At 43.6% G+C, this 26,486-nt stretch overlaps 3 protein-coding genes across 4 annotated transcripts; all 3 read right to left on the bottom strand.

The window, feature by feature from the left end:
* Window positions 1-2,295: 2,295 nt before the first annotated feature.
* Window positions 2,296-4,522, bottom strand: LOC123396144 (plant cysteine oxidase 1-like). Its single transcript, XM_045091197.1, has 5 exons — window positions 4,290-4,522; window positions 4,058-4,191; window positions 3,770-3,932; window positions 3,443-3,649; window positions 2,296-2,704 (listed from the first exon to the last, which is right to left on the bottom strand). Exons 1-5 carry the CDS (start codon window positions 4,498-4,500, stop codon window positions 2,586-2,588), a joined length of 834 nt encoding a protein of 277 aa, XP_044947132.1. The 5' UTR covers window positions 4,501-4,522; the 3' UTR covers window positions 2,296-2,585.
* A 3,677-nt stretch (window positions 4,523-8,199) lies between these two features.
* Window positions 8,200-11,071, bottom strand: LOC123397801 (plant cysteine oxidase 2-like). The gene is made up of 5 exons (XM_045092333.1): window positions 10,513-11,071; window positions 9,932-10,056; window positions 9,657-9,828; window positions 9,330-9,533; window positions 8,200-8,629 (listed from the first exon to the last, which is right to left on the bottom strand). The coding sequence occupies exons 1-5, from the start codon at window positions 10,754-10,756 to the stop codon at window positions 8,499-8,501; spliced, it is 876 nt and encodes a 291-aa protein (XP_044948268.1). The 5' UTR covers window positions 10,757-11,071; the 3' UTR covers window positions 8,200-8,498.
* A 4,628-nt stretch (window positions 11,072-15,699) lies between these two features.
* Window positions 15,700-20,542, bottom strand: LOC123396063 (dihydrofolate synthetase). 2 transcript variants are annotated; one of them, XM_045091093.1, is made up of 10 exons: window positions 19,904-20,542; window positions 19,704-19,801; window positions 19,456-19,606; window positions 18,498-18,560; window positions 17,933-18,094; window positions 17,387-17,578; window positions 17,182-17,281; window positions 16,806-16,937; window positions 16,580-16,711; window positions 15,700-16,474 (listed from the first exon to the last, which is right to left on the bottom strand). In XM_045091093.1, the coding sequence occupies exons 1-10, from the start codon at window positions 20,162-20,164 to the stop codon at window positions 16,092-16,094; spliced, it is 1,674 nt and encodes a 557-aa protein (XP_044947028.1). In that variant the 5' UTR covers window positions 20,165-20,542; the 3' UTR covers window positions 15,700-16,091. The 2 variants fall into 2 exon arrangements, with proteins under 2 accessions (XP_044947028.1, XP_044947029.1); XM_045091094.1 differs by lacking the exon at window positions 17,933-18,094.
* Between the last annotated feature and the right edge of the window lie 5,944 nt (window positions 20,543-26,486).

The following is a 26,486-nucleotide window of genomic DNA, read 5'->3' as shown; positions in this document are numbered from 1 at the left end:
GAAAGAACCCCCTTTCCCGAATCCTTTGTAAAATGAAATGAACGTTCACAATCCAATTCATGTATAAAGTAGAACTACATGAAAGTATAAACTTACTAGTTTGGCAATACACAACACAACTTGCTGACAACATATTGCAATATAAATGCAAAATACAACCAATGCACCAGAAACTAAAAGCCCAAAATATAGTATATTCTGTTGCCAAGCAACAGCGAATCGGCGTCTATGTGACCGATTGAGCGACGAGGTTAGACTTTCGTGATTCCTTCACATGCATAGTGGTCAGTGTATGTGCGTAAAATCTGGCCATTGGACCGAGTTAGACAGGCAATCATGCAACATGTGTAGGCTTCTTGATTTTTTGTTTTGTTTCCGGGATGCTTCTTGAAAATTTAGACTAACGCGGTGCCTCTAAAATACACAAGGAGTTGGATTGAGTGGGGGCACCATTATAAGTTGAGTGTGTTCTTATTTATTTTTGTGGAGTTTGGGGGAAGCTCGAGGAGATCTGAACACGCCTAAAAGTGAATGGAAGAATCGTGTGTGGGCAGCTACCGCCACAACCTCCAACGTGGATATATGTATATGTTTTCATCAAATCTCCTTCTTGCAAACATTCAGTCATGTTATATACATCTCCATGCATGATTGATTGTCACCATACATATGGATACCACTACCACTAACTATTATATAATCCCCACTTGATTTTGTTTTATTTTTGTCATTGGCTCTTGAAGGTCACCAATGCCAACTATAACCTCTAATACACCAACCTATATATGTTATGAATATGCATGGTTCGTAGGTTTACAATTGCACCAAGGCTACTTGTGGCATTAAGTTTGGAGAAAGAACGTTACTATTTTCTTGGTGAGAAGAGATATAAAAATTGGCATTCTTCTGAAATTAAAAATATATTAAAAAATAATATAAATTTCAAGAACTGTTCAGTGAATACCAAAAATTGTTCATCTTATATTAAAAAAATCTAGTGTTCATTAAAAAGTATTCAATCTATCACAGAAATTATAGTGTGTATTTGAAAAATATTCATCACATACTGAAGAATTTTTAAAAGAGTATTGAAAGAAAAATATAAATTATTATTTCTCTTAAAAATGCATTTTTTGGGATTTTAATCTGTTTTAAGAAATAAAAACATTTTTTGAAGTTACAATTTTTTTATGAAAAGACAACCATTATTTGATTTTCTTTTAAACATTTTTTTAGAAAAATCACTATAGAAACCAAACCAGAATAAAAATTAAAATGTAAATGAATAAATAAATAAAGGAAAAGAACACACAAAACGGAAAAGTAAAACACAAATTGAAAAATAGATACCAAAACAGTGAACGCCCACACTGGGCCGGGCCACCGCGACTCTCTCGGCCTCAACATTTACCCATATACTGGAAATGTGCGCGACACAAAGCCCAGTTAAATTTGGGCTGCAGTATCTTGTTCAGTTCCAAAGAGAAGAAATATATAACTAACTTTTTGAGTATTGGAAGAGACGCCTCTTTAGTCCTTTTAATTTTTTTCGTTTTATTGCAATATTTGGTGTATTTTATTTTGTTTTTTATACAAAAACACGAAAATTTATTTAAGTAATTGTGTGGGCATCTTTCAAAATCTAAGGATGTATTTGTTTAATGTATGACTATTCTTTAAAATGTTTCTTTTAATTATCGAACTTTGTCAAAAATCTTGAAATTCTAAAAGTCACGTAATTTATTGAATGTTTAAAAAAAATAGCCCGAATTATAAACATAATGATTAATGAGTATGACTGCAAGACGCATTTCCTCCAACTAATATTTGCTAATATCTAACTGTTTGAGGCAGGTTTTTTCTCATGTGGTGGCACATATAAAAAGATGAGTTTACCCGCAAAGAAAGATAACTTTGGTCAAATAAGCAGATGACATGATGCCAAGAAAAGAAATTTATAGAATAATATTCTTTAAATTCAAAAAAATTGAAAGTCTAAAAACTCGAAAGGCTAAGTAGTCCATGAGATACGTGAAAACATTTACGTAAATTTAAGGAATCATATTAGTTAAACTTAAAAAAAATGAAAGGCCAAGTAGCCCGAGAGATATGGGGAATCAATGGGAAAATTTAAAGACTCATATTATTTAAGAGAATTTTAAAAATAAGATAAAATAATTCGAAAGGCCAATTGGTGCGAGAAATATGGGGGAACATGAAGGTAAAGATATCAAATTTGATAAAGAATTGGGCAGAGCATGCAACAGTTTTAACAAAAGAAGAGAAGGGAATTCATTGGCCAAGTAGAAGTGAAATCTATGGATGATCTGTGCATTGACAGAGATCAACAAAGGATCTAGACAAGGTCCACACACACAGCTGCTGCAAAAGCAGGCAGGTAAGCACTCTTACATGATATAGACTGCCATCACTCACTGAGACATCATGCCCAAACTGAAACCTAGGCTCACGGCTGAGCTAGCTAGCTTTGCTGCTATTTATAGTCACACGGCGAACAGATTCTGACATCATCTTGTTTGAGTTGCTCCTCATCGGCCGTGAACGGTGCCGGCCGCGGGGCTCAATCACCTGTCGGAGACCGGCGGGCCGCCGTACCGGACGCTGCACATCTTCAGATCCCTCGGCATCTCGACCTCCTTCAGCCACGCGAGGCGCCGGCCTTCTTGCTCATTGCCGGTCACAACTGTCAGCAGAAGAGGAGACAACTCAGTTAGCTAGCCTTGGGTTACACCAGCGTAATGAGCTAGCCGGAAACATAATTAATTAGCAGAAACATCATCATCGGTCATCACGATGATTACTGACCAATTAATGTCTAAGCCTCGAAGGAGCCCTAAATATCTTTCAGGCTTAATAAGCTATAGGCTACATTACTTTAATACTGTTCTCTACAACATGGACGGCTAGTTTCATTGATCAGGACATGGTTTATGTCCAAGTGGTTTCGACATTCCGCGCTTTTGATACAAAACCGTGTGCTCAGTTACACTATTAACAATTAGTCATGTGCACCGGATGCAAATGGAGTGTGTACCATAAGCAAAGATACCTGTAGGCTGCAGGCTGTTATACTTAACTAACAGACCTCTCTCCAGATTCAGTGGGCTGCTCTACTTACAAGGCAAATTACTGCTTTTCATGGTGCAAAATATAATAGAGTTTCTGCATTTCCAAGGATGGTTCACAGTTGCATGCATGCTAATTCACAACTACAGTACTCACTCCGTAACTAAATAATAAATAATTATAGTTGGAAAGAACCTTCGTACCTAAATAACTGTAGTAGGGAAGAATTAGTCTATTTCTTCCCAATTACAGTTACAGTTATTTAGGTGTGGAGGGAGTAGATAGTAGCAACTCCATGCATCTACATGGTGTTATCTAGACTAGATTTCTGAGATCAAGATTGCCAGCAACTTACTGGGATGCTGGGAGGAGCATGGAACATCCTCGTAGTAGGTGCAATCTCGGTCCTCCGCCAGGGAGTAAGGGGGGCCAAGGATGTCGAGGATGGCGCAGGGCGCGATGGCCGTGAACCGGTGCATGTTGCCCCCCGCCGTCGGGTAGAGGACCGACGTGTCGCACGGCGCCGTGAAGACATCATCCAGAACCAGCTCCGCCAACCTCACTGCAAGCAAGAAAATCAAGCCCGCGCATTTGCTATATATATGCATGCTATTGGGCAGCAAATCAGCATGAAAACAAATTTGGAAACTGCACTGGGTAGGAGGATGGCTCGGAAGCTCACGTTGGTCGTCGGGCGATGAGGCGGCCGGATCATCGCCGGGATCGTCGGCCCAGTCATACGACCTTACGTGCATCGATCCGATGAGCAGCTTGCTGAGCACCGTCATCCCGGGGTGGTTGTGCAGAGGGATGACCGCATTCTGCGGCAGGAACAAGATGACCATCTGCCAAACAAGCAAGAATTAAGAAGAAGAAACGGTGAGCAAACCTGCGATCCGTTGTCACGTATCATTCATCCAGGTTGTTGTTGGACACGCTGATTTTTGGTGTTTTTGGCTTGATTAATTACCGAGAAATTTTCAGATTTGTATATGGTGGCGTGGGTGATTGCTGGGTTCTTCTTCTTCCCTGGGGCGGCATTGTCTCTCGTCCTGAAGAACCTCATGCCCGGGCTCAGCCCGACGTCCTCCGGCCTCATTCTGTCTGCAGATCAGATATAGATAGTTAACCAGAACGAATTCATGTCAATCCGGACCACAACATATTTCATCATCTTGAGTCATTCTCTTCAGTTTACGTACCGAGCATGGCACGGAGCAGGGCGACCTCGGGCGGCGCGGGCACGGTGCCGGGGCCCCGGAAGACGGCGCGGCAGGCCCGGAAGAGCCGCTGCAGCGCCGTCGGCGGCTGCGCGCGCCTCCTCGCCTGCCGCGGCCTGCCAGCTCTGTTCTTGGCCGCCAGCACCCGCCTCCGGCCGGCGGCCACGTCCAGCCCCGCCGCCCCCGCACCCATCGGTCGGCTCGGAAGGAAGGAAGGAAGAGATGAGATGAGAGAAAGGCGATGGGAGAGGAAAGGTGGTGGTGGTGGGGGAAGTAGGAGCGGCGTGGATATTTGTGCATGCGACTGTGCAGGCGGGAAGGGAGCAAAACCATGGGCTCGACGACGACGGACCGACGGCGCGGGGGAGACCGCCAGCTGCCAGCGAACGAATCCTGGGACGGTTCGACGCCTTTCGGTGGACGCCTGCCTGCGTACGATTGCATGCACGCTCGCAGCGCCCAGCGTCTTCCTCCTCTCCCTTGTACTATTGTCCTCTCCTCCCGCTTGCAACAACCGTAGTGCTCACTCGTCGAAGCACCACCACCCCTCGCCGGAGTGTTGATTCTCGGTCAAAGTAATCCAATCGGAGCCGTCGACGACCACTGCATCATAACAACGGGAGCCAGCCGGGTGCTGCACAAAAAAAGGCAACGCCGACCGCGGCAGAAAAGCTTTAGTGCGGCAACTTTCATGGCAGCAATAGCGGTGCCAGGCGACGCTCCATTGCAGCCTCGGTGACGCCCGACGGTGCTCCACTGCAATTCCGACGGTGCTCCATTGGAACCCCCAACGAGCTTCATCGGCTCGTTCATGCTTCATTACAGCTTCGGCGAGCTTTAATGAAGGCCCCGACGAAGCTTCATTGCAGTCCCGACGAAAATCAACAACCACGCGTGGCGCTCCATTGCAACCTCCGGCAACGCTCCATGGCAGCCCTGACGCGCTTCACTGCAGCATCGCGAGCGGAGCACGTTGCATCGGATGCCGGTGCATGGGCCAACGAGGACGCGTGGCAAGCGTTGAAGGCGGATGATGAATCGGGGTCGGATGATTTGAATCATTTTCCTATTATTTACTCAACATATTAGGTTTGTCTAGAGTGAGACATTATAAACTTTCAACGGGTTTGTACGTACAAAATATATTAACATATACACCCTCAAATCTGCATATATTTGCACATTATATAAATATATTATTATAAATATTCATATTGCTTTTCCAAACTTGGTTAGATTTTATAATGTTTGACTTCAGTCAAAGCTAGTTTGCAGGATAAATTAAAAAAATTGACAAGAATTACAGGAGCTCTGCCGTTGCATTATATACTTAGGTAAAAGAAGTCAAGGCATGCAATCTCTGAACCAGAAAAGAAAACTGGTTGAGGCACTCACACTCTAACACTCGAGCAATTTACATGGAGATGCAAATTACATCTCAAGAGCTGGGAGCGCATCCCTGACAGCATAAAATAAATACTCCCTTCATCTCAAAATAAGTATCGTAAATTTTGTATTAAATTAGTACAAATTTTATATTAGATCAACTGTACTTATTTTGAAACAGAGGAAGTACATGTCTTCCTTCCCAAAACAGCACTGCAGGGTAAATAAAAAATGAAGGCAGTACAAATTGCACAACCTACCTACCGTTCCGAACTAAATCAATTCACAATTCCCACCACGCACCAGATGTAATGCAAGACGCATGTGTCCATGCCCACCTCTCTCATGTTTCCTCTCTTTTGTGACACAAGTACGTACCAAGCACATATGCATGCTGGGTCATTGTCTCTCTTCCCTCTCTCAGAATCAACCCATTTGATTTTGTTCCGGCAATTTGAATTGTCCGCGTCTTTCAAACCGTGAATCCTAGCGACACGATCTTTAGAAAAACGACCAATAATGGATATATTTCAAACAAGTTTAAATCCAGATGCCCCAACCAATTCAGATAATTCAAAATTAATTTTAAAATACGAACATCTAAAAATTATCCAGGTGGAGCGGTATCATCAAGTACAAAAGCAAAATTATCACCAAATTCATGAGAGGCGGAATCAACTACATGTGACATTTCAGATTGTATAGGAAAGTAGATATAAATAGGAGCTTATGCCCTCAAAAAAATACACTAGTTTCTTAAGTTTAAAATAGAAAAGATTTTTTCTTAGTCGAGAAATATTTGTTCTAAAATCGAAGAAAATTCTTGACCAAAGAATCCATGAAAGGAAAGAAAAATAATATAACAATAGACTGTAGTAAAAAGGTAAAAGGAAAAAACAACGAATCTTTCATGACGATTTTCAGTGCTGGTAATCCGGTTGTAGAAGCGACCCCACAGGCTTGTACTTTCATGTCTCTCAAAATTTGCAGTCATGGTAAGATCTTGGTTTATTCAAATTGCAAGGACTCCCAATGTGTATGTGAAGGTGGTTGTGGTGGTGGAGGAGTCACAAATCGACTTAAATTTGTGGATGAATCAAGAATAGCAATAGTACAAAATTTTGTACCTTTTCTTGTAGTGGGTGGAAGTATATTGGGTTTGCGATCTAGGATTTTTACCATATGGATAACAAATTCGGCGATCAAGTAATCTCCCAATAGACTTATAAACAGAGATATGATCCCCGACAACAACGTTATAAAATAGTCTTGATAACCCACATAATTCTCGCCTGAATGTCTCTTATTTTCTATGAGTAGAAAATAAAAAATAAAGTAAAAAGCAACGTCTTAATGTTCGTTAGTTGTTACCGTTGAGCATCACCTTGAGTAGCCCCCACCCCCACCCCACCCCACCCCCCACCAAACGGTATGCACTTTTAGGGAACTTTAATCGTGGGCCGCGTTATCTTTTTCATGGTAGGCAAGCGTGAGAAACATAGGCGAATAGTTTTAGCCACATACGCGGATGATATGATGATAACTTGATAAGTCAGTAAAGAATAGAAAAAAAATCAAGCCCCCACAAGATAGGCAAATGTTAAGATCTTATGACGGACGTGAACTTTTGGCTCTGGGGAGCATACGCTCCCTAATAAATAGTAAAATCAAAATAAATAATAAATGTGTTTTAAAAAATCTGAATTTTTTTGTAGATGTTCATGTTAGTGTGAAAAGTGTGTTTGCCAATTTTCATGCTATATGGGACAGCGTTTCTTCGTTGGTGAAAAAAACAAAATTAAGTGTAATATTTAAAGGTAACATTTGATGTTCGACTTGTTTTTTTACACAGACCAAAATATTTATGTTTTTCACCTCTAAATTTGCATGTGCCATTTAAATGTGACAACGACAACATCTATTTTTTCAAAAAAAATACATTTGTAAAATTCATTTTTTAACACGTAGGAGTATATGCTCCTTAGAGCCAAATTGAATACATATAATTTAAAGCTAAAATCTGTTTAAAAAATAATAATAGACAAAGTACTCCAAGATATATGGGGAAATATGAATTTAGGAACCTGAAATTTGATAAAAGAGAGGACAAATAAGAATTTCAAGAAACATATAATTTTCATTTTTAAAACCAGAAATAAAAATAAGGGGAATTATAAGGATGATATTATGAAGATTTTTTTTTTCAAAGTAGTACGAGACATATGGGGAAATAGAAATTTAAGAATCTCAAATTTCACAAAAGATATGTCGACTACAACTTTAATAATCATATTGTTAGATTTTAAAAATCAGAAACAGAAAATTCGGTATGGAAATTCTAAACACGTTTTTATTAATATTTAGAAAGGAGCTGAAAAGGAAGGAATGACAAAGTAGTACGAGAGATATGGGAAGGAATTCAAGAATCTCAAACCTGATAAACAATTGGACAGAGCATGAAACATTTTTAACCAAAAAAAGGTGGAGAATGCAGAGGCTCAGCAAGTGAAATCTATGGATGATCTTCTATGTATTGAGAAAAAAGATCAACAAAGGGATCTCCTGGTCAAGGTCCACGTACACAGCTGCTGCAAAAGCAAGCAAGCAAGCACTCTTACATGGTAAACTGCCATAACTGATTGAGACATCATGCACAAACTGAGACCTATTCTTATGGCTCAACTAACTAGCTTGCTGCTGTATTCACAAGGTAAACAACGATTCTGACACCATCTGGTTTGAGTTGGGTTGACGCTTGATAGCTCATCATCGGTCGCAAAAGGGCTGGAAGGAAAGGATCATCGATCACCTGCCGGAGATCGGTGGGCCGCCGTACCGGACGCTGCACATCTTCAGATCCCTCGGCATCTCCACCTCTTTCAGCCACGCGAGACGCCGGCCTTCTTGCTCGTCCCCGCCGAGCTCACCGCCGGTCACTGTCAGCAGAAGAGGAGGCAACTTTAGTAAACCTTCTAGCGTCCAATGAGCTAGATGTAATTAAATTTAATTAGCAGAAGCATCGATGATCACGTGATTACCGACCAATGTTCAAGACTCGAAGGAGCCTAAAATATGTTTGGGGGTGAGGGAGAAGCTACATTACTTTAACCCTGTTCTAAAGTATGGATGGCTCTCGCCTAGTGCCCTTTAGAACATGGTTTTATGCACAAGTGGTTTTCGACATCCCGTGCTTCTGAAACCCACGTACGGGGGAGCAAAACCGTGTGCTTGCTTACACTATTAATTAAGGAGTGTATGATAAACAAAGCCACCTGAAAGCTCCAGGTTGTTACTTAACTAAAAGACCTCTTTCTCCATTCAGTGGGCTGCTTACAAGGCAAACTACTGTTTTGATGATGCAAAATACAATGTCTATGTTGCAACTTGCTGTTGATGCCTAACCATACCTCTTTGTTAATTCTCTGGCGTGCTGTTGGTAAAAAGGATGCATGAAGTATGTACAGTGATCACTCAAACCAAACCCCCAAATAGCAGAGGATATGAGCTCAAGCATTTTCCGTGCTAGCTAGTTTTACAGTTGCAAGCTACACGCACTGTCGAAATTCAGAACTAGTAGCAAGTCCATGTCCATAATGTATCTAGATTAGATTGTTGAGATCAGGATTGGCAACTTACTGCGATGCTGGGAGTATGGAATGTCCGTGTAGTACGTGCAGTCTCGGTCCTCTTCGATGGAGTAAGGGGGGCCGAGGATGTCGAGGAACGCGGATGGCGCGACGGCCCTGAACCGGTGCATGTTGCCTCCCGCCGTCGGGAACAGGACCGACGTGTCGCACGGCGCCGTGAAAACATCGTCCACGACCAGTTGTGCCAGCCTCACTGCAAGCAAGCAATCAAGTCCAAACGTTATAGCGCATTTGGGTCACCAGGCATATATATTGGGGAGCAGGAGCAGGGGATCTGGCCGGTGACAGTTGTAGTAGAAATGGATGGGAGGCTTACATTGACCGTCAGCCGACGAAGCGCCGCTCTCATTAGCCGGATCATCGTCGGGATCAGCCCAGTCGTATGACGTTGCGTGCATCGACCCGATGAGCAGCTTGTTGAACACCGTCATACCGGGGTGGTTGTGCAGGGGGATGACCGCATTCGTCGGCAAGAAGAAGAGAACCATCTGCCAAGCAACAAAAGAAAAGAGAAGGAAATGTCAGCAACTAGTTCCTTTGGGTATACAACTACACATACGATCCACGCGCTGTCTTTTACGCCGCACTTACGGAGAATTTCTCAGACTTGTATATGGTGGTGTGCGTGATCGTCGGGGTCCCTTCGGCTGCGGCGTCCCTGTTCCTGAAGAAGGCCATTTCCGAGCTTAGGCCGACGTCCTCCGGTCTCATTCTGTCTGCAAACATCACCGCCAGCATTCAAAATTCAGTTGTCGCGCAATTAAGACACGGTCCGATTTCCGAATCCGCCGCATCTCCCATCAGCATTCCGTGCAATTATTAAGGTATCCATGCAATTGCATATTCTTTCACAGAAAAATCAAATTGGAAACCTTGAGTAGGCAGAGAGAACAAGGATATGGACAATGCAATTACCAAGTAGAAACTCGGCAGGTTTCTGAACTTATTACATGGTGTGGAAGACATGTGAAACTAAGCTTCGATTTACGAAAGCAAAGATTTGGAAACTCCATGCACCGAATTGATGTCGAAGGTCCTGATTGGCTGACCGTGCATGTACTGTACTTGCTACTGCTAGTAGGTATAGCTGCATAGAAGATACAGGTGGTAGTAGTTGTTTGGGGGGGGGGGGGGGGGGGGGTGGTTGGTGAGGCGAGGCGTAGCGTACTGACCGAGCATGGCGCGGAGCAGGGCGACCTCGGCGGGGGCGGGCACGGTGCCGGGGCCACGGAAGACGGCGCGGCAGGCCTGGAAGAGCCGCTGGATGGCGGACGGCCTCCTGGCGCGCCGCGGCCTCCTTCCCGCCGCCGAAGCCGCGGTCTTTAGGGCCACCACCCGCCTCCTCTTGGCCGGCGGCACGGACTCGGCCGCCCCCATCCCTGGCCCCAGCTCCACCTCCACCATCCCGGCCCCCATCGCCAACAAGACCGCCGAAGAAGCAGCAGCAAAGAAACGCGCTTGATCGCCCAAGAGAGAGAGAGGGAGCAAGCCGGTGGGGATGTGGATGGGGATGGAGGAGGAGGCAAGAGGAGAGCGGGAGATATATGCGGGAGGTTGAGCGAAACTAGGTGCCGCCCGACGGTGGGTTGATGACTTGATGATGGTGGTGGAGGCGACGCGACACGACGGCACGGGCGAGGAGGGGAGGAAACCAGGTGGGTTCGATCCGGTCCGTCCGACGGGAGGGGGTTTCGGTGGTCGCCCTCCGCAGCTGGTCTAGAGAGGGAGAGAGAGAAAGAAAGCGGCAGATGGATAGATGTCTAGAGAGAGAGAGGGGAGAGAGGATGGGGGGTGGCGCCCGCCATTTGTGGCCTGGGTGGCGGAAAGCAAGGCAAAACCGGCTGCACCGGAATCCACGGTTTGTCGCCCCCGGAACGATACTGTGGGGCGGGGCGGGGCGGGGCGGTGTGGCTCCTCTCCTCACGTGCCGGGGGTGGTGGGGGTGGGGGTGGGGGTGGGGTGGGGGGGGGGGGGGGGGTGGGGGAGGTGATCTGCGGGCCGCCGCTGTCGAGCGAGGCTCGGCTAGATTCGCTTAATCTGGCAGCAGCGGATTACGTGGGTCCCAACCCTTCGAGGCCTTTCCCAAACCAGCCAGATATTTCGAGCTGCCGCGAAGTCCACGCCTCCAAGCCACGGCAAAAAAAAAGATACTACTCCCTCCGTTCCTAAACATTTCACCTTTAAAAAATCTAACTAGAGACTATATATATATATATATATATATATATATATATATATATAACAAAACGAATGAATTTACGTTTTAAAATATGTCTATAAAAGGTCTTATATTTAGGAACGGAGGGAGTACTGGTACCATGCTTTCTAGTAACCTTTTTGAACCAGATGTATGTATATACATGCGCTAACTCTAGTGCGTTTCATTCACTTGCTCATTTCATTTCGCTCCGTATGCGTTTTACATTAGAAATATCCAACACATTTCATACTTACAAACACGTTGGAGTGTGAATTTCAAGTGCCCGCAAAAAAAGAAAAAATCACCAATGTTCTTCGAGAGGTTATCTGAACCAACATTTCTCATGTAAAAGCCTGATTCGAGGAATGGTGCCAGGCTATGCATGACCAGTGGCGAATCTAACAGGTGGGGTGGGGGAGGGCTTAAACATGCTCAAACCCCCCCTCCAAAAATTGATAAAGTAAATCTACTAGTGTTCTATAAATTTTGTGACCTTATTTGAACAAAAGAATTAAGAGTTTTTTATTTTCATACACACATTTAACATTGAGCCCCTTCTTTAGTTTTTCTCCAATGACGGATATATTTGCCATGCTATTGTGTGGAAAGATTCGTCACACTGAAAAGAAAGAAAAAAAACACTTTCAACAAACGCTCGAGAATTACTGTCTTTACTTGTTCTCATGATATGGCACACGTAATATTTGTCATGCTATTGTGGAAATATTTTCCATGTTGATAAATAAATGTAGTCATGCTAGCAGTAAAAATTTGCCAGTCTGGCATCAAAGACTTTGTCTACCTGTTCAGGCATTACATCGAAGAATTGCCATGCTATATGAAAAGGAATTTGTCTGCCTGTATTGGAATTGTCATGCTGGTAGAAGGGGGTTGCTATACGCTACATCATGAAAAATTGTTGAAAATTGCCGTCCTCTAAAAAACATAATTTGTCACCTCGATGTGATTTGTTAAAAAGGGATAAGAAGGACGTCTGGTTGCCATGGGGAGCAAACACGTAGTGTTGTATGCTCGTTCGTTCCTTCAGAGGGGTGTATGTGAGCGAACAGTGATTACCATGTGTCTCACTTTAAGATTCACACACGGGAATTGGACGCACCGTGGGATATTCCGTGGGAAACCACTCCCAAGGAACGTCGGCTCTTCTCTATCTCAAAAAAGGAACGCCAGCTCAGTAGTTTTTTTAATATATTTTTTAACTAAAACCATTTCCAAATCAAGCGGCGCCGAGTAGAGTAGATGTTTTCTGACATTCACATACAATCTACATCTGAATCCGAGTCCAAGTCGGAATCCGGTTATTAGGATATATGGTATTGCTAATATGAGATGATCACTTTTTTCATGGGAAAATCCCACCTTCTGAAATATGGTTAATATGATTTATTGATATATGATTGTAAATATTAACTAGCAATACGTGCAATTTCATCTTGACCTATGGGATGGGACAGATACTTGCTACTATTTTATTAAGATTAAGATTGTTTTACTACCTTTTGAATGTTTTATGTGTGCTTCCCCGTTCAAGTATTAATAGTTGCTTATTATATATGCCCAAATCTGACATAATCGTGTGGGTTGGTTTGTGGCACCTTTTTTTCACATGCCCTGTGGCTCGTGTGGTTTGGCGTTCTGTTGAGGTTTCACTAGGAACGGGCCTAGGTCCAAATAACCATTGGCAAGTCTACGCCTGGTGTCCTCCTCTACTTGATTACAATAGCTCATTTATTATATTGTTAATATTGTTATGAGTTGGATTTGTGTAGCTTATGAAACCCTATTGTTTGAGCTTTGGGGTGTTTGCCTACGCGAAAAGAAAAAAAAATCCCAGACAAACAAGATGTATTAGTCTTCGGCGAGTCCATGGTTCGAAGCAGCCTTTGGTTGTTATACAAAAAGTGATTAGGATATGATTTTTTCAAAACCACTTTCAACTTGGATGGTGTAGAATATGGTAAGGAATTTTCGACATCCGGAAAAAATTCAACCCGAATCCATGTCCGGCTCATAGGATACGTTATTGCTAATGTACGACAATATAGGACAATCTCCTTCTCTAGTTGGATAATTAGACAATTTAAATGCGTTTATTTGCCTTTTTATTGGTACGACTGTAAGTAGAATATATAACTAGCAATACATGGGTGATATTTGGGAGCGGCGTTTTGGTGCCCGGGCTCAGATGAGCCCAGGCATGAACAGTATCCGCGATTTTGAATTAAAAATGGTTCAAAAAATTCTAATTATTTTTGTGGTGCAAGATGCTCCTCTGCTCAAACTCCGTGCAAAATTTTGTGAAGTTTGGTCATTCAAGGAGCTTGTGGTAGAAAAGACAAATTTTGAATGTCTGAGAAACTATTGAAAATCGTACTGTTTACGTCTGATTTTGTCTTTTTTGCCAGGAGCTCTTAGAATGCTCAAACTTTCCAAAATTTTGCACGGAGATCATGCACAAAGGACATCTTGCACCACAAAAAAATTGAATTTTTTTGAACTTTTTTTCCATTTCTAATCGTGGTACTGTTCACCGGGCTAATCTGAGCCCGGGCTCCGGAGTGAATTATCGTGATATCTTGGCCTATGAGATGCTAGACTCCTGTCCTACATACATAGACAGATAAATATTGTGCTAACTATTAGTGAGAGATTTTTTTTAATAAAAGGTACTCCCTCTGTAAACTAATATAAGAGCGTTTAGATCACTATCTAAACACTCTTATATTAATTTATGGAGAAAGTAGATTTTATTGACTTAAAATAAAACACTGAGAGGATACAAATACCATAATAAGGGCATATCAAGCATTTTCATGACTAGAATGCACACAACACCCACTCCCTCCATTTCTAAATATAAGCCTTTTAGATATTTTAATAAAGACTTAACACAAATGTATATAGACGTATTTTAGAGTTTTTTCTATGACGAACGTACTCCCTCCGTTCCTAAATATAAGTCTTTTTAAAGATTTCACTAGAAGGCTACATACAGAGCAAAATGAATGAATCTATACTCTAAAGCATGTCTATATACTCCCTCCGGTCCTTTTTACTCCGCGTATTAGATTTGGGTCAAGTCAAATTTTATAAAGTTTGACCAAATATATATTAAAAAATATCAACATCTACAATACCAAATATACGTATCATGAAACTACCTTTCGTAATGAATCTAACAATGTTAATTTGGTATTGTGAATGTTGATACATGTTTATATAAATTTGGTCAAAGTAGAGATACTTTGACTTCGGACAAAGCTAAGATGCAGACTAAAAAGGACCGGAGGGAGTACATCCGTATGTAGTCCTTTTAGTGAAACCTCTTAAAAGACTTATATTTAGGAACGGAGGGAGTATTTTAGTGTATAGATCCATGCATTTTGCTCCCTATTGAATCTATATTGAAGTCTTTAAAAAAGACTTATATTTAGAATAAAATATTACGGTAGTAAATTCTTTACCCACCACACGACCAAATATTATTACAACACAGTGAATTTTTCTTGCATCTGTCGTCCGAACAAGATTGTAGAATCAAGAGATAAGATTCCTCCATGAAGGCATATTTCTTTAGTTTTTTTAAAAAAAAAAGCTCTACAAAGAACTTTCTAATTAAAGTCGACCGAGGTCAACTACTAGAGTGTGAGTGTGAACAAGGCCAAAGGACTTGTCGCCCTCACTAGAGAAAACAGCAAAGTTTCTTGTAAAAATAATCTGTCTTTTTTGAACTTTTTGATTTATTTTTTGGAGTTTTACTGTTCATCCAGGATCACTGGAGCTCAGGATCACATAAGTACTTTCGCTCATCCAGCATCTACTGTAGGATACAAACACCAGTAAGCACAGATGCAACATTTGTATGGTGACTAGGATGCACACAACCATCACCAACACAACACATACGCATAAAGAAGACGGAAGCTATGCATAGGCGGAGGAAAAAGTACAGAGTAAAGAGAATGATTTCAGTTGATGATGCTGAGAACACGATGAGTTTCATGCAAGATCCCAGCCATTATAAACTCAATAGATATGAATGAAATATTAGTACACTACATTCTTTCCCCATCAGATGACCAAACATTATTACACCACAGCGGATTCTTCTTGCATCTGTTTGAACAAGATTGCAAAATCAAGAAATAAGATATATATTTTCTTCCAGGAATCAAGGCAGCAGTATACTTCTTCAGTAGATGAATAAAATATTACAACAGTACAAAATTTAATTAATGGTTGAAAAAGAGCAACCTTGTAAAGTCGACCGACGTCAACTACTAAAGTGTTGAGTGTGAACAAGGCCAAAGGACTTGTCGCTCTCACCTTATTATAGACAACCAAGACAAGGACATGCACGGCGCATCGACCCTTTCTAGGTAGCTTTATGAAAGTTAACATCACTGCTTAATCCCATCGATTCTAGACCATGTGATGCACTGTACCGGTGGACTTGTAAGCATGTTCCTGCCTGCCAACCATGTAACTGACTACATGTACCGCAAGTCTGGCACCATGGGGATTGGGGAGCTACTGCTCAAGCTGCTGCAGCACCGACGCGACCATGTGCATGGAGCCGGTGACGCAGATGAGGCCACCGCCCCGAGCAGCACCGGGGCCGTCTGCCCGGCGCAGCAGCTGGGAGGCGGCCTTCATCAAGTCGCGCGAGAACGGCGTGGCTCCGCACCCGATCAACATCAGCCCCGGCTTGTCTGTGCCAGCGGCGGGAGCCAGGTGGTCTATATTTACGGTTGGGGCTTCGTCGCCCGCGATTGCCCCTATGTCCGCACACTCGATGCCCTGGCCAAGCGCGGCGCCTGTCCAGATGTCTCGCAGCGACGAGGCCGGCATGGAACGAGCGGTCCCTCCCGCGATCCCCGTCTCCGTCAGCAGCACCACGTCGGGCCTTCTGCCTGAGAGTGATCAGGGAAGTTGAGAAAAACTACCGTGACCTGCTTCGGTCTGAACTATCCAACTATGAAAGTGATCAGGGGGGCACAGTTAACCAAGCGTCTTGCCTGAGAGAAGTTGTGCAGCGAACGCCAGGTGCTCTTTGTCGCTGGCCATTCCGACGATGAGGGCCACAGGCCCTTCGGGTTCGACGGTTTTTATCACATCCGACAGTGCCTTCGCGGACGCCTCGGTATGGGCTGGAAGATGATTGGAAACATCAGATGGTATCTTGGGCTAAGGTGACAGTGAAGGGAAATGAAGCAGTAAGGACATGTGGTTATCAGGCAAAACCTCCGTCGATCAGAATGGCGGCTCCGTCAAGCCCAAGGACCGAGGCTTCATCTTGCGTCAGGAATTGGCTTCTCCCGGGCAGTTGCGTCTTCTCTAAACCAGCTCGGATAGATGCATCGGATACATTCCATCCTTAACTTCCCAAATCCATGGGTACAAGAGAAAATACGTCAGACTTGTATAGATTAAGGTGAAAAAAGGAACTGAAAGAAAAGCAGATATTCAGCCTTCCAGCACTATAGTCTCATTCAGAAGCAGCAATACAGTGAAGATTCAAATAAAGACCTTATCGATGCTGGAGTAACGACACTTTAATGAATGGAAGTGGACTGAGAAGGACCATCACCAAACAGTATGAAATGGCATGTTTCCTTACCTAGCTCACGGAGACATAGAGCTGTGCAAGAAGCCATGACAGCATTCTGACGCTGATGGTCTCCCAGCAGCTGGAGTTTTACATCATGCAATTCCACAGACTGCAAAATATATTTCCCACCTGTCGATTAAAGAACTTGAAAAGCAGAGGGAAAAGCTCTATACTCTGTTAGTTTCAGATGAAAGTAGATAAGGTCGGTTTCTACCAATGGCATATCGCCTGAAATCTTCACGACAATGTCACAGCTTTGATATGGCTTTGCATAGTCCCGTCCAATGCATCTTGTGATGCTCCTGACGCCAGTATCACAAGCAGATATGACAGGAGATTGTGTCAAGAACGCTCTATCCCGAATTATTTGCTCGATGTCTGTTGAAAATGGACCACCAATGACAACCTGGAATAATGTTTGATATTTAGGCTACAAACTCAACCAGTATCAGAAGCTCTTATACAAGGATAATATTATATGGCCTGAAGGTTAAAATATCACCACATAATATTAAGGAAAAGTAAGTCTCCAATTTACTGAAGAAGCACAAGACGGTGCCTATTAAAATAATGGTGAACTATGATGGACATGGAACAGCAAGTGCAACACAACATGCCATTACCAACCATTTCTTGAAGAGACAACGACACTAAATGGCACAGCTATGTGAATTACTTCGACTATAATCCGGAATTACAAGCAAGAAAAAAAAAAGGATGGTGAAAATGAAAAGGAACAAAGATGAGAGAACAATTTAACTGGTCGTCCTTCCTTGATAATTCCAGACTTTGCCACTGCTATACTTTGGAGGGAACCACCCAAAGCAGCCAAATGTTCTTTCCCAACTGTTGTTATGATTGCTGCAGCTAGTTCACTATTTCGTATCACATTTGTGGCATCTCTAGCTCCCCCAAGACCTGCCTATGCAATCAATAAACAAACAAGGTACTATTTAGTCACTACTCAAAGGTTGCTTTTCAACCTAGAGGCTGCTTTTCAACCTAGAGGCTGAGATACTTGAGATCAGTGCTACTTTGAATAAAAAATGTCAAAGGATTAACCACTTCATAAAGATGGCTACACTCTGTCATTCATATATTTCATCTCTGAGTAATTCAGTAAAATAGGTGATTCTTGTAAAATAGGTGATTCTTGTGATTGAATTCCCAAGTCGGTACAAAAGTCCATACATGTTAGAAAACTTCTCTGATAACAAAGATATGAGTTTACTCCACCCATGAACTTACAGGAACATGTAAACTCAAACTGTAGTTTTAAACTTTTAATTGAACAACAGTAACAGTAACAGTATTACACAACTTACTTCGACAATGGCAACATCAACATTTTCTCGTGAGAATAGGAGAAATGAAAGAGCAGTAAAAACCTGCAAAATAGCAAGTATATTTTAAGTGCATGATCATCAGAAGTGAAGTAACAACAGATAAGTATCAATACCTACAGTGATTGCCTTAGGCTGGCCATAGTGGGGAGTATCATAGAGTAGTATCATGCATATGATACTATTGTATGATACTACCTCCATAATGCATAGTATCATAAAGTAGTATCATATATGACCTCATTTATTGACATGCATGACACATAGTAGCATAGCATTTAACATGTTATGGTATCTACCTATGTTACTCTAACCCTCTCTCTCTTCTTTAATTATCTGCCACATCAGCATGTTTGCTAGTCCCAAGTATATGATACCACCTAAGTTACTCCCACTATGGCCAGCCTTAAAAACATGCCTACAGGGTTTTTAATGTGGTTAGATGTGCACAACGCCACAATGCAGGGCATTTGATCATAATCGGTTGTGTAAGAAAATTGCTATTAACTAGAGATGAATTGTTGGCAGACGTTAATAAGTAGTAGAAGCAACTCTTATGCAGTACGACAGCATCAAGGCAGCTAAAAAGAGCAGGGTTGTCCATGTGTTCCTGCTTGTTACAGTAAGTTCAGGTGTAGAATTAAGATTTAGACTATAATCGCTTTGCTAATATACAAAGAAAAAGTTACATGGCATAATTTAGAACGGGAAAAATGGCATCAGTCTGTAATGTTCAATGCAGTAAGGTGAGATGCAAACTAATGAAGAAAAATCCATGACGTATTGCCTATGGTTATTTTCTTGTCATGCTTATCGCTTATTGGTATTGTACACTCTCACTCGGGGACAGACAAAAACTATCTGAGTACACATCATCATCATTTTATTAAAGCAAAAACCAACTAAATCTGCAACTTGAAAATAACTTTGAAAACTATACCTCAAAGTGTGTCAGGGATCCATTTTCTGATTCGATTGATTCATCGATAGCTTCCTTGGCCAGATCAAAAAGATCCCTCAACGATGCAGCTGAAACAGGGCCTCCGTGTCGCCCAACAGAAATGCGCTCTCGGATTGTTAGAAGGTGTGGACTGCATAGACATCAGCACCATATAACTCCCTCATGGATTGCGTGGTCTAATAGTTACTACCAAATGTCCCATGGAGCTTGGTGATATGGTGGAATACCTGGAATAGCAGCCCACATTGTACCCTTGCTCCCTCATGATATTGGTCAGGAACGCGGCAGTCGAACCTTTCCCCTTGGTGCCGGCGATATGGACAGACTACAAACGCAGTAACCCAGATCAATCCTTGCACTCAAACAAATCCATTCCCCAATCACCATAAGAATGATGAGTGCCTATCAGTGGCCACGCTTAACTCACTGGATAGTGGGTGTGTGGGTCGCCGAGGCGGCGGAGGAGGCGGCGCATGCGGCCGAGGTCGAAGCCGTCGCCGGAGTCGGTCCCGGCGCCGCGCGGCACGCCGGAGCGCTCGTAGTTGCGGAGAACGTCCATGTAGTCGAGGAACCCCCCGAGCTGCGCCTCCTCGCCTCCGGCCATGGCGGATATGCCGCGGCTGCAGCAGCTGCTCGCCCGCAGCAGACCGCGGGACCAGCGGAAGGGAACTGGGAAGCGGGAGACCATGCGGCACGGCCGCGCTGGGGCGGCAGTCGCCGGCGGTCGAACGGAAGCGGCCGTGTCGCCGGAGCGGGGGGGACGCGCTCCTTGGCGCCCAACGTTGCCGCGGGAGACGGCTGGTGGAGCAGCAGAAGAGGGGAACAGTAGCACGGCCGAGAAGCGACGCCTAGAGGCAGGGCGACGGCGATGGATCAGAGGGGGCGCGAGCAAAAGATCGTCGGCGCGCGTCGTGCAGGAGGTCGGGGAGTAGCAGGGCGGCGGCGGCGGTGTGGAGGGGAGCAGCCGGCGAGCCGCCGTGGCTCGGGAAGAAGGGGACAGAGAGATGAGATGAGAGGGTGGGTGCACGAGGGTATTTTCGTCCTTGTCTTCCTTTGGCTCAAATCTGAATCTGAAGAAAACGCATAACACTTAGTAAATGGGCAAAATATCCATTACTGCATGAATGAAAATATGACACATGCCACCGTCCATATGAAAAATACAAAATGTTCGATTAACGAAAGTCAGTTGTCAATCATAACATGAACACATGGATCATTTGAGACCCAACTTCTACTACCACGTATGTAGTCAACTAAACCGTATACATAATTGCCGAGTAATGCTATAATACAATGCTAAGTTGCTAATGTTAATAGCCATGGTAACATTTCATTTTTTTTGTTTTTGTTTTTTATTCCTCTATGACTTAAAGGGGTTTTGAATATTTGATCAAGGACCACTTCTGTTTCGTGCCTGTTATGTATTCGTTTTGTGTCTGTTTTCGATAGTATCTGTTTCTCCATTCATTTTTGGGTTTGTACATTTATTTCCACTTTTGCAAAAAAATAATATAAAAACAATTGTGGGCCATCCCTAGTACCAGCTTGATAATTTGAACTCTCTGCTTTTTTAGTCAAGCATATTAAGTAATCATAGTACCAGCAGCAATACGATTCAAGCCTATTTAGTAAAAACAATTTTCAAAAATAATATGATTTCGTAAATTGATCTAGGTTCGAGAGCCAAAAGATGAGTAACCTAAGCAAGTGCAGAATGAAAATGAAAATGAAATTGTGTTCATAAAACTAGATATTATAAAATGAAAATGAAGAAACACGACGGTGCTCCCTTCATATTCGGCGGCAGAATTGAGAAAGATCTCACGTTCCCAACATTGGGCCTAATAGCATATCTCAACCAATGTCGAGAAACCTACTGAATCTGCAAATCTAACAAGAATCATATGTCTCTGTGTGTACAGGGAAGAAGAAAAAGTGTACATGTCCATCGATCTGTGGGGGGATACAGCAGCCCGTGGGAGGCCATAAATTAAACTAGAACCAAAATAAGGAAAAAGTTCATTTTAAACCTTGAACTGGTAGTGCTTCGGCGAATCGAACCCTGAACTCGAAATCCCTGTCGTTTGTGCCCTAAACTCTTAGATCCCGGTCTAAATCAAACCTTCACAGCGATTCCCAAACGGGTATTGTCGATGTGTCGGGGATTGCCGGGATGGGTTGTTTCTGCGCGCGCCTAGGTTGATAATAGTGGGCCGACCCAGTTCAGCCCTGTCCCCTGCTTCGTTCTCTTCCTGTCCCCTGCTCTTCCTCCTCCTCTTGCGACGGCAATGGCGACAGGCGGTTGATCGGCGACGCAGCGACGGCTGTGACGACTTGAGGACGCGCCGAACAAGCAGGTACTCCTCTCGATGACCTCCTCCCCTGGTAGTAGTAGTTCCTGGTTGTTCCCGCATTATGGTTAGGGTTTTTAGGTTCGAGTTTGGGGATGACATTGGTGGCAGAAAATTTGCGACTTTTGTTGAGAGGAATAGGTTGATATGCTTGATTTTGACCGCACTGTGTGTTTATTTCAGTTTAATCATGGACCCGACAGAGATTTTGAACGTTCGATTTCATATTGGAGGGGAGTTCACGCGCATTGGTCCAAATATGGACTATGTTGGGGGAGAAGAAGCAATGTCAGAGATTGAGAGGGATAAATTGTCTCTGCGGGAAGTGAAAGGTTTTTTGCAAGATCATACTCAATTTAAGGAATCGATGAAGTTATATTTTCTGCTTCCTGGGAAAGAGCTTATCAATGGATTGGTGTTCCTGTATGATGATAGTGGTTGTGTTAAGATGGCTGATTATATTTGTGTTGGAGGAGTTGCAAATGTGTATGTGGTGTTGGAAATATGCCCTAGAGGCAATAATAAAATGGTTATTATCATATTTCCTTGTTATGATAATCGTCTATTGTTCATGCTATAACTGTATTAACAGGACGTAAATATATGCAAAGTGCACACGGATCTGAATGTAGCAGACCCGCTGACTAAACCTCTTCCACGGGCAAAGCATGATCAACACCAGAACTGTATGGGTGTTAGATTTATTACAATGTAATTCGCATGATGATGTGAGGGCTAGATTATTGACTCTAGTGCAAGTGGGAGACTGTTGGAATTATGCCCTAGAGGCAATGATAAATATAGTTATTATTATAATTCCTGTATCAAGATAATCGTTTATTATCCATGCTATAATTGTATTGAATGAAGACTTATATACATGTGTGGATACATAGACAAAACACTGTCCCTAGCAAGCCTCTAGTTGGCTAGCCAGTTGATCAAAGATAGTCAGGGTCTTCTGACTATGTACAAGGTGTTGTTGCTTGATAACTGGATCACGTCATTAGGAAAATCACGTGATGGACTAGACCCAAACTAATAGACGTAGCATGTTGATCGTGTCATTTTGTTGCTACTGTTTTCTGCGTGTCAAGTATTTGTTCCTATGACCATGAGATCATATAACTCATTGACATCGGAGGAATGCTTTGTGTGTATCAAACGTCGCAACGTAACTGGGTGACTATAAAGATGCTCTACAGGTATCTCCGAAGGTGTTCATTGAGTTAGTATGGATCGAGACTGGGATTTGTCACTCCGTGTGACATAGAGGTATCTTGGGGCCCACTCGGTAATACAACATCACACACAAGCCTTGCAAGCAATGTAACTTAGTGTAAGTTGCGGGATCTTGTATTACGGAACGAGTAAAGAGACTTGCCGGTAAACGAGATTGAAATAGGTATGCGGATACTGACGATCGAATCTCGGGCAAGTAACATACCGAAGGACAAAGGGAATGACATACGGGATTATATGAATCCCTGACACTGAGGTTCAAACGATAAGATCTTCGTAGAATATGTGGGATCCAATATGGGCATCCAGGTCCTGCTATTGGATATTGACCGAGGAGTCACTCGGGTCATGTCTACATAGTTCTCGAACCCGCAGGGTCTGCACACTTAAGGTTCGACGTTGTTTTATGCGTATTTGAGTTATATGGTTGGTTACCGAATGTTGTTCGGTGTCCCGGATGAGATCACGGACGTCACGAGGGTTTCTGGAATGGTCCAGAAACGAAGATTGATATATAGGATGACCTCATTTGATTACCGGAAGGTTTTCGGAGTTACCGGGAATGTACCGGGAATGACGAATGGGTTCCGGGTGTTCACCGGGGGGGGGGGGGGCAGCCCACCCCGGGGAAGCCCATAGGCCTTGGGGGTGGCGCACCAGCCCTTGGTGGGCTGGTGGGACAACCCAAGAAGGCCCTATGCGCCATAGATAGAAAATCAAAGAGAAAAGAAAAAAAAAGAGGCGGGAAAGGAGAGAAGGACTCCACCTTCCAATCCTTGTTGGACTAGGATTGGAGGAGGACTCCTCCTCCCTTGGTGGCGCAGCCCTTGGGGATCCTTGAGCCTCAAGGCAAGCCTCCCCTCCCCTCCTCCTATATATATGGAGCAATTAGGGCTGATTTGTGACAACTTTTCCAAGGCAGCCCGACCACATACCTCCACGGTTTTACCTCTAGATCGCGTTTCTGCGGAGCTCGGGTGAAGCCCTGCTGAGATTAGATCATCACCAACCTCCGGAGCGCCGTCACGCTGCCGGAGAACTCATCTACCTCTCCGTCTCTCTTTCTGGATCAAGAAGGCCGAGATCATCGTCGAGTTGTACGTGTGCTGAACGCGGAGGTGCCGTCCGTTCGGCACTAGATTGTGGGACGGATCGCGGGACGGTTCGTGGGACGGTTCGCGGGGCGGATCGAGGGACGTGAGGACGTTCCACTACATCAACCGCGTTCACTAACGCTTCTGCTGTACGATCTACAAGGGTACGTAGATCGTAAATCCCCTCTCGTAGATGGACATCACCATGATAGGTCTTCGTGCGCGTAGGAAAATTTTTGTTTCCCATGCGACGTTCCCCAACACTTAATTGTCATGAACTTAATCTAAAAGTTGTCTTTATAAATATTGTAGATTGCCAACGTCAACCTCAATTTCAACGCATTCCCAGAGAAAAACAAGCTGAAAGATGATGGTAGTAACTATGCGGATTGGGTTCGCAACTTGAAGCTCATCCTTGAAGCAGCTAAAAAGGCTTATGTCCTTGATGCGCTGCTAGGTGATCCTCCCGCTCCCGCAGCAGCCCAGGACATTCTGAACGTCTGGCAAACGCGGAGTGATGACTACTCTATGGTTAGGTGTGGCATGTTATACAGTTTCGAAACGGGGCTCCAAAGGCGTTTTGAGCAACACGGTGCATATGAGATGTTCCAAGAGCTGAAGCTAGTTTTTCAAGCTCATGCCCGTGTCGAGAGATATGAAGTCTCCGACAAGTTCTTTAGCTGTAAGATGGAGGAGAACAGTTCTGTCAGTGAGCACATACTCAAAATGTCTGGGTTACACGGTCGTCTGACTTCACTTTGAGTCGAACTTCCGGATGATGCTATAATTGACAGAATCCTCCAGTCTCTCCCACCAAGCTACAAAGGTTTTATGCTGAACTACAACATGCAAGGGATGGAGAAGACCATTCTCGAGTTGTACTCGATGCTCAAGTCTGCAGAAGTAGAAATCAAGAAAGAACATCAAGTGTTGATGGTCAACAAGATCACTAGTTTCAAGAAGGGCAAGGGTAAGAAGAACTTCAAGAAAGATGGCAAAACCGTTGCCACGCCCTGTAAGCCAGATGCCGGGAAGAAGAAAAAGAATGGACCCAAGCCTGAGACCGAGTGCTTCTATTGCAAGGGAAAGGGTCACTGGAAGCGGAACTGCCCCAAATACTTAGCGGACAAGAAGGCCGGCAACGTTAAAGGTATATGTGATATACATGTTATTGATGTGTACCTTACCAGCGCTCATAGTAGCTCCTGGGTATTTGATACCGGTGATGTTGCTCACATTTGCAACTCAAAGCAGGAACTGCAGAATAAGCGGAGACTAGCCAAGGACGAGGTGACGATGCGCGTCGGGAATGGCTCCAAGGTCGATGTGATCGCCGTCGGCACGCTACCTCTACATCTACCGTCGGGATTAGTTTTAAACCTTAACAATTGTTATTTAGTACCAGCTTTGAGCATGAATATTGTATCAGGGTCTTGCTTAGTGCGAGACGGCTACTCATTTAAGTCAGAGAATAATGGTTGTTCTATTTATATGAGTGATATGTTTTATGGTCATGCTCCGCTGGTCTCGATCGTGATGTTACGCATATTCATAGTGTGAGTACCAAAAGATGTAAAGTTGATAATGATAGTCCCGCATACTTGTGGCACTCCCGCTTTGGTCATATCAGCGTTAAGCGCATGAAGAAGCTCCATACTGATGGACTATTAGAGTCTCTTGACTTTGAATCATTTGACACATGCGAACCGTGCCTCATGGGCAAGATGACTAAGACTCCATTCTCAGGAATAATGGAGAGAGCAACCGACTTATTGGAAATAATACATACTGATGTGTGTGGTCCAATGAACGTTGAAGCTCGCGGTGGCTATCGTTATGTTCTCACTCTCACCGATGATTGGAGTAGGTATGGGTATATCTACTTGATGAAGCACAAATCTGAGACATTTGAAAAGTTTAAGGAATTTCAGAGTGAGGTCGAGAATCAACGTGACAGAAAAATTAAGTGTCTACGATCTAATCGTGGAGGAGAATATTGGAGTCACGAGTTTGGCACACACCTAAGGAAGTGTGGAATCGTTTCACAACTGACGCCGCCTGGCACACCGCAACGCAACGGGGTGTCTGAACGTGGTAATCACACTTTATTAGATATGGTACGATCTATGATGTCTCTTACCGACTTACTGCTATCATTTTGGGGATACGCATTAGAAACTGCAGCATTCACTTTAAATAGGGCACCATCTAAATCCGTTGAGACGACACCGTATGAACTATGGTTTGGAAAGAAACCTAAGTTGTCGTTTCTTAAAGTTTGGGGCTGCGATGCTTATGTGAAGAAACTTCAACCAGAAAA

Source organism: Hordeum vulgare, chromosome 5H (genome assembly GCF_904849725.1).
Source record: "Hordeum vulgare subsp. vulgare chromosome 5H, MorexV3_pseudomolecules_assembly, whole genome shotgun sequence".
NCBI lineage: Eukaryota > Viridiplantae > Streptophyta > Magnoliopsida > Poales > Poaceae > Hordeum > Hordeum vulgare.
Note: the sequence above shows the minus strand (reverse complement) of the source record. Positions and strands in the feature narration are given on the sequence as shown.

Excerpts from the sequence above, each read along its gene's own strand:
- LOC123396063 (XM_045091093.1), bottom strand. The coding sequence starts at position 20,164 with ATGGTCTCCCGCTTCCCAGTTCCCTTCCGCTGGTCCCGCGGTCTGCTG. Across the intron at positions 18,095-18,497 it reads TTGATGTTGCCATTGTCGAA|GCAGGTCTTGGGGGAGCTAG; the intron begins GTAAGTTGTGTA and ends TTGATTGCATAG. Across the intron at positions 17,282-17,386 it reads TTTCAGGCGATATGCCATTG|TCTGTGGAATTGCATGATGT; the intron begins GTAGAAACCGAC and ends TATATTTTGCAG.
- LOC123397801 (XM_045092333.1), bottom strand. The coding sequence starts at position 10,756 with ATGGGGGCCGGGATGGTGGAGGTGGAGCTGGGGCCAGGGATGGGGGCG. Across the intron at positions 9,829-9,931 it reads ACAAGTCTGAGAAATTCTCC|ATGGTTCTCTTCTTCTTGCC; the intron begins GTAAGTGCGGCG and ends GTTGCTTGGCAG. Across the intron at positions 9,534-9,656 it reads TTCGTCGGCTGACGGTCAAT|TGAGGCTGGCACAACTGGTC; the intron begins GTAAGCCTCCCA and ends GCTTGCTTGCAG.
- LOC123396144 (XM_045091197.1), bottom strand. The coding sequence starts at position 4,500 with ATGGGTGCGGGGGCGGCGGGGCTGGACGTGGCCGCCGGCCGGAGGCGG. Across the intron at positions 3,933-4,057 it reads ACAAATCTGAAAATTTCTCG|ATGGTCATCTTGTTCCTGCC; the intron begins GTAATTAATCAA and ends CTTGTTTGGCAG. Across the intron at positions 3,650-3,769 it reads CTCATCGCCCGACGACCAAC|TGAGGTTGGCGGAGCTGGTT; the intron begins GTGAGCTTCCGA and ends TCTTGCTTGCAG.